The sequence below is a fragment of the Pavona decussata genome, unplaced genomic scaffold, assembly GCF_977016875.1.
Source record: "Pavona decussata unplaced genomic scaffold, jaPavDecu1.1 SCAFFOLD_92, whole genome shotgun sequence".
Classification (NCBI taxonomy): Eukaryota; Metazoa; Cnidaria; class Anthozoa; order Scleractinia; family Agariciidae; genus Pavona; species Pavona decussata.
In genome coordinates, this window is record NW_028145509.1 from 2,089,572 (window position 1) to 2,104,781 (window position 15,210).

A 15,210-nucleotide genomic window follows, 5' to 3' on the forward strand; every position below is an offset into this window, starting at 1 on the left:
GTTATTTTATGAAGGCCAAAGTAAAAACCCACAGATATCAACATCCAACATAAGAAAGCCAGGGTTATTTGACAGAAGAAAAAAGCTAAACAGAATAGAAAAACAATAAACACATAGTATAAGTATAAAGCATGAAAATGTTTGTGGGGTCATGTACGATAAAACTTACAAGATAGAAAAAAAATAAAATGAAGTTCATGTCGCTGAACAAAAACAAAAAAATAAGCTGTGGTTTGTGTGAAAACTTAGGTTAAAGTAACAGTTGGCTCTTAATTTAAAACACCAAAGAAAAAAGACATTAAATATCATTTCTGGTAGAATCTCCAAGAATAATTAAGGTATATCTATGGAAAGGATGGTCATTCTTTCATAACTATAATATTTCAATTTTATGTCTGCGAACATTGTATGATTTGTGGGAAAATACAATACTGTTACAGCACAGTGTTATGCTGGCTCTTCACGCTCAACATGTAAAATGATTACAATTATAGTGTCAGTTTTAGATGAGATAAGAGGCTGGTTTGCTTGTTTCACTCAGATTCACACATCCTCATTGACCAAGGAACAAACATTATCGAAATAACAAATATGGATGAGATGTGATGCAAGCCTACTAAGGTTTCCTCCTTAGCTGTCCTCCTAAACTTTCTTATTAATCTTTGGTTTTCCAGCTGCATTTGAGGGCTTTACAACAATTTATTGTTGAACGTTACTTGGACTGTGGCTTTAAAATATTAGGCCCCTCATGATTACTTCATTTACTGCTTGAAAGTTGTTGTAAAATGAGGAAGGGATCTAACCAGGTTTTAACTGGTAGATTACAGCCCTGTAGTATTGTAATATTGCAAATATTCTGTAGATTACAGCTATAGCTACCCACTTTTCAACTGAAGTTCATTATACATCATTTTAGTTTTGTCAAAGCTTTATTGAACTATAAAAAAACGAGGTTAATAGTTCTTTTTTTCTTGACTCATTATGCAGCTTTGATTGATACTTGCGAACACCATACACGCCACCAACATAACATTAACATGTATTGGTCTGGAGTTATCCATCCTATTCAATAATTTGTTGCTCAAGTGCTTCTGCGAATAGTGATTAGGTTCTGTTTACTAATCCCAAATAGAAAACATACCCAGAATATTAAATAACCATATGTCTACCTCCAATACAGTTGCTGAGTAAAAAAATGCTGGAGTGAATTCGTTTCTTCTTCGGCTTTACATGTAAATCCCAGGCTTGAATGAGCTGTTCGCGAGTCTCTTTGCAGTCATACGACTCCAAATCCACCGCCAAGGAAATTATAATCCAAGATATTCGATAAAATTGTCCTTTAGATTGCTTTTCACCAAACTGGATGGCGAATCTTACAAATAACCTTGCCTATTCACTTACTTTAGGACTTTCAATTACTGAGGTCTACTGAGTTCTTGCAAGGAACACGCGCGTATGACGTCACACAAAGATCTCATACAAGCAACCGCATTTTAGAATGACCACGGGCGTCACTTTGCCGTCGGAGTAATGGCGGACGGGTTTTCGATGGTTTTCGGCCACTTATTCCCAGGATCAGTAAGCTTGTATAAAGCTAATTAATAGCTATTTTTGCAATTTCGAACTCATTAAATGGATTGGAACACGAAAAGGGCGAAAATAGAAGTAAAAATTTTCGTCGTAGTGGCACTTTAACACCCCGTTCGGGCGCTACCGTTGGAAGCGAATGCCATTCGGCATCAATAGTGCACCGGAAGTTTGGCAGCGCAAAATGCGAGAGCACATTGAGGGGCTTAAAGGAGTAGAAGTAATTGCAGATGATTTTGTGATCGTTGGATTTGGCAATACACCTGCTGAGTGGCAGACAGACCATGACCGGAATGTGCGTGCCTTCCTAGACCGCTGCCGTGAGAGAAACCTGAAGTTGAACAAGAAGAAAGCCCGACTGAGACAGCAAGAAGTTCCCTTCATCGGACACATTCTAACCCGTGAGGGACTGAAACCAAATCCACACAAGGTTGAGGCAATTGTGGGGATGCCAGACCCGACTGATGTCCAGTCCTTACGTAGGTTCCTGGGCATGGTGAACTACTTGGCAAAGTTCCTCCCACGTCTATCCGAAGAAACAGAAGTCTTGAGAAAACTCACTGAAAAGGATGCTGAGTGGTGTTGGCTGCAAAGTCATACTGATGCTGTGGCCCATGTCAAGGAAATGATTGTATCTGCACCTGTACTTGCCTACTATGACGTGAATAAGCCAGTGGTCATTCAATGCGATGCTTCCCAAAGTGGACTTGGTGCAGCTCTGCTACAGGAGGAGCGCCCAGTGGCTTACAGCTCTCGTGTGATGACTCAAACGGAACAAAACTATGCGCAGATTGAAAAAGAGCTACTCGCCATAGTTTATGCTTGTGAGAAATTTGATCAGTACATTTTTGGAAGGAGCAATGTAATTGTGCAGTCAGACCACAAGCCGTTGGAAACCATATTCAAGAAGCCAATCCACAGTTCGCCAAAACGCCTCCAACGCATGCGTCTCCGCTTACAGAACTATGACATCCAAGTGGTATACAAGAAAGGAGAGACCATGTTCTTGGCTGACACATTAAGTCGCGCTTACTTGGAAAAGGAACCAGTGAGTCAGACCCAGGACAGTGACGTCCGTTCTGTCAGAGAACGACTGTTCGCTTTTGAGTTAGGGCAGATTAAAAATGGTGAAGATCTAAGTATCTCCCCCACTCGCCTGGAAGAGCTGCGCAAGGAGACTGCTCAGGATGAAGAATTACAGACCCTGTCTGATGTTATTCATGAGGGTTGGCCAGAGACCCTGTCAGAAGCTCACAAATATGACCGGCGTCGGAGGCAAGTAATTGAGCTGTATTGGAACAGCCGTGATGAGCTGACCATAGAAGATGGATTGGTATACAAGGGTCATCGCCTTGTGATACCATTTAAAGAGCGTTCTGGTGTTGTAAAGAGCCTGCAGGAATCACATATTGGAATAGAAGGAACATTGCGTCGTGCCCGTGACATTGTTTATTGGCCTGGAATCACAGTCCAGCTCAAAGATCACTTGTCAAGGTGTGGAATCTGTAACCGTTATCAGCCCGAACAATGTAAAGAGCCTTTAAAGCCTCATGATGTGCCTTATTTGCCATGGCAGAAAGTTGGTGTTGATCTTTTCGTGCTGGACGGGCAATCATTTTTGATAGCCGTTGATTACTACTCTGGCTATTTTGAAGGGCAAGATATGAGTAGCACCACCAGCAACCGTGTTATCACCATTCTAAAGGCGTGGTTTTCCAGGCATGGTATTCCTGTGACTCTCATCAGTGACAATGGGCCCCCCTTCAACAGTGAAGATTTCCAGACCTTCAGTAAGGAATGGGATTTTCACCACGTCACATCAAGCCCTTATCACGCACAAAGTAATGGTCGTGTGGAAAATGCAGTTAAGACTTGCAAGTCATTGCTGACCAAAGCCCGAGCTGATAAGCGTGATCCTCTGCTGGCGTTACTTGAGTGGCGCAACACACCAACTGAGGGTATGAATGCTTCTCCTGTTCAGCTACTATATGGTAGGCGAACACGCACCCGTCTCCCAGTAGCCAAGCAATTGGTAACTCCACAGGTGATAACTGATGTCCCCGAAAAGATCAAGATTAGAAAGCAGAAGCAGAAATACTACTATGATCGTCACTCACATGAACTGCCAAAATTGCTTGACGGTGATGCCATTAGAATGCGATTGCCACGCGAGAAGGAATGGTCACTGGGGCGCGTCATTGGAGAGGAGGTGACCCGTTCCTACTTGGTTGAAGTGAACGGAAAGCATTATCGTCGGAACCGCAAATGGCTCAGAGCAACACCCGAGGAGTCACCGGAGTCAGTGGAGACAAACCTCGACATGACCGATCCAATGGAACTGGTAGAGTCAAGTCCTGCTGAGCCGCCACAGGCAATGATACCATCATCACCAGTGGTTTCTGGGCCTCATACTGAAGGTCGTCCAGTGCGGGACCGCCGCCCCCCAGTGTGGTTAAAAGATTATGAGTGCTGAAATAAGACACTGACTCTGCCTTGTTGCCCCTTTTTTTCAATTTGGCTTTATTGTGTACCTTTGCAGGGGCGTTTTAATATAGGAGACTTTCTAAGGCAGATTTGAACATTATGTTATTGCTTTTTTATTATCATTTACGTTCTGTATGCATAAACTAAACTATTAGACTTAGGAAGGGAGATGTAACGAGTATGGTTACATGAAGTACAAGTCTAGTTCCCGCCTTGCGTGTCACGTGACCGAGCTTGTAGGAAGCCATCTTGAAGTTTTGTTGTCGCTGTTCAACCGGAATAAATAAGTTGTGTTTTGCGGACTCTGTGTCTTTCCACCTGTCGTTACAGTGATACAAGTAAAAGATGATCGATAACACAAAAAGATATTCGTTAAAACTAAGAGATGTGCGATAAAACTAACAGATGAGGAAGAGGAAATGACTACAACTAAAAGATGAGGAAGAGGAAATGATTTAGCTCTCAACCGGAAATGGTGTCTACAAATGCAGCAGTTTTCCCGCGCTTTGTTGGTCGTCATTTGCCAGGTCGCAGGTCTGCTCAAGACGTTCTGTGGAACGTTATAAACGCTGTCACAAATCTTCAGACCAGATCAAATCAAAGAGGAAACAATGAAGAGTTAAAATAGCGAGGGTTCTATCGTTTTCTTGTAGACGGCGAACAAAAAACTCAGCAGAGTCCTACGACGAGGTGTGCCTTTGTCTTTGTGCACTTGTGTTTGGGTCAACCAGAGAAACAAAAAAAATTCCTCGATATTACGAAGCCAAATCCGTACGCCTTGAATGTTTTACTATCAACCCATCGCAAGAAATCTGCCATCTAATCAGTAATCATTTGGTCCCCAGGACTAGCAAAAGCGTGGGAAAACTGCTGCATGTGTAGACACCACTTCCGGTTAAGAGCTTTATCATTTCCGTTTCCTCGTGTTTGCGTTTTATCGCACATCTTTTAGTATAATCGAACATCTTTTTTTGCACATAAAATGGATGTATGCACACATGACATTGATGCAATGATAATTCGATATTTTATTCCGTAAAAACGCGCCATAAGATAGTTTGTTAGCAAATTTAATCGTTTCTCTGTTAAGAATGGAGTCTCCTTTTGACACTGTACATGTATTCTGCGTATCTCAGCATGCTTCAAGAAACTCGATTTTCTTAATGACAGTTCTGCGAGACAAATATATTCTTGCGCGGTTATATGACTACGCGATGAAAGAAGAGCTTAGCAAGGATTGTTGGAATCCAAGAAGGAAATTTGTGGGATTGGGAGCAACCACGCATTTCTTCGGAGATTATCAAGCTTTAATTTAGAGAGAAATGCAATATATTGTTATGTACATGTATTTTACAGCTTTTTATAATTAATGCTGATTAATGATCTTAGAAAATGCATGGTTACCCCCAATGTTCTTTTTGGGTTTCAGCCGCCCTTGAACCGCGCAAAAATACTTATGTATCAGGAGGCACCGTCTTTAAATTATGTCTCAGTCAAATCATTCAGAAGAATTAACAGGTGCTGTGAACGGTGATAAAAAAGCCATAGGTACGAGGTCTTTGTCAGAGGATGACAAAGCGTCTGAAATCACCTTGACAGTGTTTTGATTTCCTTCCTTGTAGCCCTGGAACTGCCAACAATTTTCACTGTACTCCAGCGTGTATTTGGTTACCCACTGGCCGTGATTTCCACTGGGCGAGAGCATGTCATAATAATTTCTTCCTTGCGTGGCTACACGCTTTACAATGTCATCCGGAGCACCCAGATCAATCTGCAGCCACTGATAAACATCATTTCTTCTAGCTGACCAAGATCCTGACTTGACTTGAGTTCCAAGGAAGTTCAACCTCCCCTGGATAGCGGCATGATTGATATCATATTCGGAAGAAGCACTGATTGAATAGTTTGGGATTTCACCATTTTCCATGCCAAGAGGTCTCAGACATTCTAGATATCAAAATAAACAAGGGTCTAGTTACGATTTATAGTAAAAAAAAAACAACAAAAAAAAAAAAACTGTTTGCATACGATTAATTAGAATCTTGCCAAGCACAATCTCAAAGGCCTATATTGTTAATGAGTACTGATTGATACTTAATGATACTTGGTTATAGGGTAAAATTGTAGCTAATAGTTTGTACTCTGATAATAAAACCCTTCGTTTTCAGACTCTTGTAACCAAAGCTCGGGACGGTATGTTATGAATTAACAAACTCAAAAGCTTTCAGTTGGCTTGATAGCTGCATGGTAAGTTCGAATCCCGCTGAAGTCTGACCCCCATCTCCAGGTTTACTTCCCGCACCTCACGTGAAGTTGCTTTGCTGCGATATTCTCTTATTATAAATTTTTTCATCTGCAGTTCAAATATCCGCCCACCCCAGGTCTAGATAAGGTTAATGGGCTGCACTAGTCTTTTTCAACAAAGGACGAGACAAAGAGTAGAAATATTTTTCATTTTTTTCTTAACACGACACTTAACTGTACACGTATTATGAAGGTATCGGCATGTGGTACATTTCGTAGTTTGTGAGTCAGGAACTGAGCTCTCTGTAACATCATTACCCCTGTTTCACATTTTAAATTCGACCGTATTACCCGCTATGCAGTACATTATATTATAAAGACTATGTTACACCAGGCGCTGTTTTTTCTTCAATTTCTCTCACAACGATGTTCTGACACAAGTTGTACGAAACGTTGCGTAGTGTAGCATGCTCTGAAATAAACTTGCCTCGAATTGCAAGGCATGTTCATCTCAGGGCAAGTTAAATTACGCAACAATTCGTGTCATTTAGCCCAGTGTTGCAAAATAAATTTTCTTGTTACAGTGCCTTAAAGGAAAAGTATCACGCGAAATTGGTGTCATTTCAAAAAGCAAAAAGTTTAACTGTCAACAGAAACAAACAACAACAAAAAGTAACTGTCCAGTTTTGTTACAAATCATCACCCCACTATACTTAAATCGTCTATTAGTGCCACTCGCAAGCTTTAAGAGACAGTGTAGGTCGGAATGGATTGAGACTTGAAAACTATTAGACTTGAAAAAAAGTTCTTTATGTTGTCGTATTTTCGTTTTCAAAATGCACTGAAACAGATCACAACTGTTCCTTTCAAGAATTGAGTTGATTTCTATCCTCTCGAGTTGTCCTAGAATTATTTTGTATCTAAGTGAAGGTCTGATTTCACCATTATTAATAAAAGAGGAAAATATATCCGTGACACTTCCCCTTTGAGTGTACTGCGCTATAAATGATAAAGAAATCATTTAACGAGGGACGTACCTATTGGGCAGCCATAGAGCTCCACTCTCATTGATAAGTGGCCATGCCATGCCGAAGGTACAAAACGAATGTAGCGTGCGATGATTGATGGTTTGAGCTCGTGAGTAACGACAGTGTCTCGGTCTTTGTTTCCAACAAACTCCTAAATTAACATCACGAGAAACTGATTATAACATCGGGTTACAAATTTGCAGTCGTTCCAATTCTCCAGCTGTACGTTTTATAACCTTTCTTTCTTGACATCAATTGTCAACGGTCAGATGACATGCTCCCTAATTTGATCATATTGAATAGTTGTTGGAGATATGCCATAAAAGTTGACATCAGGACTTTGCAATCTACTCCAACAATTAAATTGGTCCGTAAGAACCTCGTTTTCTTGTAAGTCATACAGTTTATAGAAAAAATCTTTCAGTCAGGAGCTAGTATTTTATCTCAACGTGTCTTCACCACATATCCTTCATTGTTGCTTTGTTGATAGTCGAGTTATATTCTAGTGTGGCTGTCGAAGGTTTGAAAAAAAAAAAGGCATATTTACCTCTGCGTTGGCTTGTCCTTGCTCCTTGTAAAACTGGAATTCTGAACCATATTTACGGTACATCAGCCTGTACTGGTTACCCACTGGGTATGAGTTCCCCAGGGCCACTGCACGTTATAGTTTCTTCCTTGCGTGGCTACGCGTGTTACTTTGATGAATGAAGAGGTCAGGTCAATCTGCAGCCACTGATTGACATCATTGAATTTAGCTGCCCAAGCTCCTGAATATCTAGCAGTTTCCTGAAAGTTGAGTCTCCCCTGGCCGGGGGCATGTTTTGTATTCCACATGGAAGAAGCATTAACTTTAGCATTCGGTATTTCACGGGATTCCATACCAAGAGCTCCGATACATCCTCCTGTAACACATAAACGATGTTTAATTGTACTTGCTTTATCAGTTTTTCCATGGGTTTAATGGTTTTGTAAAGGTATAACTGCGGGGAACGTATTTTTTACAAAGTGTCCCTCAGGTGACTGTGGGTTAACGGAGTTGGTTGATTTACTGGGAACCCCGTGTATGTGAAACACGGCGTCCTTGAACTGACAAAATCATCGGCTTCATCCTGCCTGAAATAATCTACTTTTAGCCCAGTGCTCAAATGTCAGATTCAACTTTAAAATTCCAAGGTTTAATGATTCTTTTGCTATTTACTGGACCAAGAAAGGGGCCAAATTCATTGCATTAATTTCTGGATTTTGTAGACTTACCTGACTGGCCTTCTGCTCCGATAATGCCCATAAGCAGCAGAGGAACAATTTTCAACAAAACCATTTTATCTACGTAAAAAGTAAAAACAGAAAAAAAAAAACAACCAAACAAACAAACAAACAAAAAAAAAAAAAAAACAACAACAACATTTGGCATCGTTTGAAATGGCATATATATATTTAAATTTTTACTTTTGAAAAATTGCGAGGTCGTGGTTGCCCCACATGCTAATTAAAAAGCTGGATTAAAAAAAAAAATAATGTCTTGCAACCAACATGAGTTCATTTGTTGTCTTGGGTGTGCTATTTTTTTTTTGTTTTTGTTTTGTTTTTTTGTTTGTTTTTTTGCTGAATTTAATTTTTTCTTTTCTATTTAATACGGTAGTTTAAGTATGGTGTTAAACAGATTTTGTGGTTACCACGCAAGTTTTTCCCTTGCTGCTCAATGAAAACTACCATACAAAACTGAATTATGAATAGAAGTTGAGGCTCAATATATCAACCCTGTTAAATTTAAAGAAAAAAAATAGATTTATTTGACGATCACTTGATTAGCAGGATTTTAAAAAAAAATCAAATAAAAATAATAACCAGAAACAAAACTCTCCAAAAGGGGTGTGCTTATCAAAATTTGCACCTAACTAAACAAGAATTCACGTCTAGAATAAAATAAAATTGAAATACAAAATTAAATAAGGAGATAAATAATACAATTTTACAAATTCTTCCAAGTAAATATTGTAAAAAAAAAATAAAATAAAAAAAAAGTTGAAAACAGAAGAAAGAAGGTCATTTAGAGAAGAATTCAAGCGAATTTAAATTCATTTGCAAGTTCCTCAGAGATCTTTTTCTATCGGCTGCGCCCCAGCACAGATAAAACTTCGTTTCAAAAATTCAGTCTTACTACTTGTACAAAGTTATTCAAGTAGTGCTAAAAAGATAATCATGTCCGGCAAAATCAACCAATATCCAAATGCAGCTAAAATTACTTGCAAAAAGTGTTAATATCCTTACGCGCTTGTAAGATATTTGGCTTCTCGCGCTCAATCGCTGTCTCCACCCCCTTTCCCCACATACATTCTCGGTCACTTTTGCCTTGATATCTAAGCCACACGTAAAAGGCAAAACGACAACATCAAATGTTGAAGGGAGGATTGTACAGGAAATATTATCTTGTGTCGTGACTAAGGCCAATATTGAATATTGAAGGTAGGGATTTATCGATAGTGTTTCATGAATCTTGCAGCTGTAACGGTGAACTTTTAAAATTGCTACTTTTTGGTTTTGTTTTCTTTTGAGTGGCGTTCTTAAAGCTGTATTTTGTTTTGGTCATTTTTTTCCACACGAGTTGTCGTAATTATCTCCTTTTTGGCGTTATTACTGCTCAATAATAATAATAATAATAATAATAATAATAATAATAATAATAATAATAATAATAATAATAATAATAATAATAATAATAATAATAACAATAATTTGAAGTATTTTATTCTTAATCTAGAGGCGAATAACCGATCTTCCTAATTCTTCTTTCAGTCATTTAGAACTTACCAAGAGCTCAACTCCAAATTCCCGCCATATCGTTTTCCTCCAACGTTTTTGCACAAAGACAAAGTTAGGAATTAAGTTGTCATGTCTGTGAACATCTGTTGTAAAGACCTCAATCCTCTTATTATTTCGGATTGAAATGTGATAAAACTATAGCAAGTCAGAGTTATTTTGAATAAAATGGAAAAATTGCTTACAAGAGCGAAAAATAAATTCAGGTCCTTAAATTTTCTTTTACTTAAGGCTACCGTATACCTTTAGAGGCGCGCGTCTCGCGTCTAAGCGATGTAGCGCGCCCTACTTAAACCGTAGACCCCCGAAACCTATCAAACTATACCAAAACTTTTGACATAAAAATGAATTACAGAATTTTTAGCACTGTTTTCTCGAATCATTTTTTTACACTTGGAGGAAACTTTTTAAAGAGCTAATACTCAAGGAGAATTTGTTCGTTTGCCTTCAAATTTGAACAGTAGCAACAGTTTGACTTATAAACAACAGAAATGTGTCTGCGAATTTTTTTCTATCGAAGTATTTTTTCTTCCAAACCTTTTTTTGCACGATCTCTGCATATTTTTTTAGCCTGTTTCGAAACTGTTCCATAACTTTTCTCTGGGATTGAATATGGCAAAACGAAGGCAGGCTTTCAGGGTCCGTAAACTGAGGAGCAAATTAAATTACCGAAAAACAAATTTCCCATGACTTGTAGCTTTCAAAAGGCGGTTCAGACGCTCGCATTTAGAGGTCGTGAACAATTCGACAATTCATTTTATGTCAAAATTCTTGGTATGAATTGGAAGCCAGCTATATAACCTTTATTTGGTGATATAGGGGGTTTAGGTATCTACATTTTTAACTGGATGCACTACATCGCTTGGACGCGAGACACCTCTGAAGGTATACGTTAACCCTACATTAAAATTTCAGTTAAAAAAAAAAAAAAAAACGAAATCCTAACAGATCAAATTGCATTAGCTTGTAAAAGGGTCGAATTTAAAAACCAGAAAGCAGCCTTCGAAATCCGAAAAAGTCATCTGAAAGAGTTTTTTTTTTCTGAACTTTCTCATAGGTTGTATCTTATTCTTCACAAAGGTTATACAGTTTACATGTATTTGTTGACACGTTTTGCTTCTGTTAGTTACGGTTTTTTATTGCTGCAATTATAACACGTAAAGCAAGCCTCCAACAGCAACAAACAGAAATAAAATCCTGATTGATAGGATAATTTTCCGCGAGAATACATGGATTTATCAATTGTACTTAACAGCAATTATTTTATTTGGGACTCCTGAGGGAAATTATATTTCAAACGTAACAGTGAATAAAAGGGGGCAAGATAAGTGTCCCGAGAAAAAATACGCTCTTAAAAAAAATAGAAAACACGAAAAGGGTCAAATTCACTTACCACACCTTCCAAGTGAATTGGCCCAACAAAGCAGTCCGTGCGTATGGGTGAGAATAGTAGAAGAAGAAGGTAGCATATGTGATATGTTCCAATTTAAATCAAGGTTTACCCAGTTAGGTAAATAGCAGATTATTGATCTGTTCGACTATGTGATCACTCCCAGACAAGGTCCAATTTTGTAAACATGCGTGGCACGAAATCCCGAGTTCAACAAATACGACAAACCCTGAAACGATTACAAAACAAGCAATAATTTTGGAGATTGACCAGCCATTCGAGAAGAGGAATTAAATTATTTTTGCCGCCAACTGCGAAAAAAAAAAAATAATAACAACAATAATAATAACGTTGAAGGAGAAGGAAAAAAATACCAATCACGGTTGTTTAAACAACTGTTTAGTTTGTTAATATCGCAGAAACTAAGTAAACTAAGTTGCAGTATTTTAATAGCTATTGAGTTATACATATTCAAAATGTCAAGTCGTAAATAGAGATCAAAAGAGCTGTTTTCTTTAGCTTCAACAATTAACTTAAGTTCGTCAATTTAGCTCAAAAAATCTTTCGGCGAACACCTTTTTATTTCATTTCATTTATAGCTGCGAGATAGTCAAAGCAGCTAATGGCAATACGCTAATGACTACACTTCGCCTTGAGTAAAGACCTATTTAACTAGCTGTTTTGTTAATCATATGCAAAGTTAACTTAGTAACCAATCTCAATATTTTTTCGAAAACCTAAATTAGACTAAGGATTCTCTTAGTGAAATCCTTTTTACTCCATTGAATCCGTTGCAGGGAGACACACCTTTTCCCGCAATCTTTCCTGAAAAAAACGTGTAGAGAGACAAATCGCGGAGTATTTTACAGTGTGTCCCAGGGTCTTTGTCGCTGTCCGCTTTTTTGAATACCGCGAAGACCCAACAAACGAGGTTGATCACATGACTACTCACTCACACAGTCAGGTTTGACAGGTTTTGTAACCGTGCATACCCTGCGAGCAGAGGCGCTTTAATCGGTTCCTAGATACGTCTAAAATCTCAGGGCCTCTGCTCGCAGGGTAAACCTTGCGTGACTTGAAATCTAAAATGCAAACTCTCACTCAACCACCCCTTCCTCCATTCAATTATTTGTAATTTCCCAGATTCTGGCAGACACGTGACCATCTCCAGCCAGGGTCTCCCCTCTATCGCTCCCGGGGACGTGAAGAGGAGAGACCCTGGGAATGAGGTTGACTTTATTTAACAATTCAGGTTACAAATTATAACAAATAAGAAGCTAATAATTAGAATTAAGTTTCCTAATTAATAAAATTCCTGACTCCTCAATTCACTTAAATTCCTAAATCAATTTTAAATATATCAACAGCTCAGTGTCCTTATTTCTGCGAGCGTAACCAGTATCCTACTATTCATGTGAACGATGTTCGACATAGAGATTGGCCACAGGACGGCGGATTTCCCAGCTTTTATCTCGCTTTACGTCGCACGTACCGCTGATCACTATAACACTATAACTCTGCGTTTCCTCTCGCTTTGTGATCCACACTTTTTTACGACAGAGACTTAGTCTCCAGAATTTCTGGATTTGGTGAGTTTTTTTTACTATTAATATGCTTTTTTTTTTTTTTTTCTTTACTGAAAGTAGTTATTCGATCGTTTTCCCGGAGTATCAAGAAGCTTAATACATCGAAAACAATCCTCATGCGGTATGACAAACAAAGTGAAGCTTTGTCATCTGCTCTTTTAGAGGATTTTTCTCTTATCAATAGACAATATTAGGGATTTCTTACAGTGGAATAACCGATTAAGTATGCCGGTATTCGAGTTTATAAGTCAAATAGTCTTTAACATCACTGGCTTTATCGTCGCAACCCACGTGCGAAATCTGTGACGATTTCAATCTTTTTCACACAGACGGCAACCACTTCATCTGGAACCATAAGCTACTTTTATCTGAATCGATCACTGTATCTGTGTGTTGCAAGATTGATGATTAATTTTTATTGTAATTTTTAAGGCATATTTTACAATTTAAAATAAAAACTATATTTTGCTAATATTTATTAGGATATAAATAAATAGGACGGACACAAACTGCAGGCAGGTATGTACACACAATCTTAGTCTAGAATCGAGAGGAAAAACGATGAATAATTATTAATTATCGACAAAATAACATCCAGGATTACATGTACAACTACAGTCACGCTATGTCACGCTCGTTTGAAGTGTCTTTTGTGTCAAGCAAATGTGACAGCCACACTTCACTGCTAAAACATCTACTTCCACTGCTCGCAGCACATCACCTTCTGTTTGGAACCGCTAGTTAGTACCTACATAATGAAAAGATATGTTTTCAAACAATCGATATTTTGCCCTAGTGCATTCTAACTGGCTTTTTCCATTAGGAAAAGACTATTCTCGGTTTTCACTGTCACGCCATTGAAAAAAAAAAATCGAAACCATTCCCTGAATGAAGTCAAGAAATTGACATAGTATAGAGGATAAATAAATAAGGCATCTGTCCAATTGTCAGGTCTGTGCAGCATTCCGTGCTCGAGTTTTTTGACAAAATGTTCCACATAAATTTATAGAGTTTAGTATGGAGACGCCATGTTTGTGTCCCTCTGAGGGGCACAAACATGGCGGCCGGAAAATACGAAAAAACATCTGGAGTTCACTTTTGCCAGAAAAGAGGTTTGTTTGCTTTTGTGAATTTTCGAATGTTTAGATTAATATTTCTCCTCAAACTTAAATTGTTTAGAATGCTGAAAATCACCCGAAGAGTCATTTTTAAGATACGGAAAAGCTCTGTCACGGCGGTCCTCCTTATGTCACGCACGATGGAAACTCGGAAATTGAAACTTCCTTTCAAAAGGAAGCACGACATCGAGCTAAGAAATTGCGAACAGACATATTTTTAGGTAATCTTTCCTTGAATGAAGGTAAAAATTTTGTAGGCCTCCCAGTTTTGAGTTCTAGAATTTGGTGACGTCACGTGAAAACCGAGAATTCTCTTTGTGGCTGTAATGATTTGCTAGAGGTTAACCCTACTTTTACAAAGTCAATTTTTTGCTCCTCAGAACAAGAGATTGATTGAAAATTAAGTTTAAGAGACACTATCATTTAAGCGCATGTAATTCCTCTTCAAATCAAAACCTGAAATATGCAAGCTAAATTTTTCAAGTTTAAAGTGCCAATTCCAAAATGGCGTCGACTAGTTACGGAGATCACGGTGGAAAACGGAGAAACTCGGTGAGGAAAAGGCGATTTCTAGAAAAAAACGTTCTCAGTTAGGTCATAAGAGGATATTAAGGAATGAAATTATATTCATTCGTGTTTTGAGGAATAACAGTTGTTAGCAGATAATTTCATTTTAGGGATTTGTGAACTCTCCTGGAATCTATTCGTGACCAATGGATTCTGTGGACTCCTATGGTCAACATTTTCACGGTCGTCCTTCAAACATGCATGGGATTTTCTATGAGTTTTAGCGAATAGGCTTCCAGAGAGTCCACTGCAACCTCCACGTGTCTACCCGTCCCGTAGCTTACTTTCTATTTTCACCACTTCCCTTAAATTCAATCGATCAGGGGGATACACGACTGGAATCTATTCGTGTATATTGGAAAACCCTCCTGTTTTTTTTTTTTTTTTTT

The 15,210-nt window shown here is 38.4% G+C and overlaps 1 protein-coding gene across 1 annotated transcript; it reads right to left on the reverse strand.

The window, feature by feature from the left end:
- Window positions 1–5,569: 5,569 nt before the first annotated feature.
- On the reverse strand, window positions 5,570–8,661 carry LOC146473826 (lactadherin-like). The gene is made up of 4 exons (XM_085117674.1): window positions 8,598–8,661; window positions 8,040–8,245; window positions 7,353–7,494; window positions 5,570–6,018 (listed from the first exon to the last, which is right to left on the reverse strand). Exons 1-4 carry the CDS (start codon window positions 8,659–8,661, stop codon window positions 5,570–5,572), a joined length of 861 nt encoding a protein of 286 aa, XP_084973800.1.
- Window positions 8,662–15,210: the final 6,549 nt, after the last annotated feature.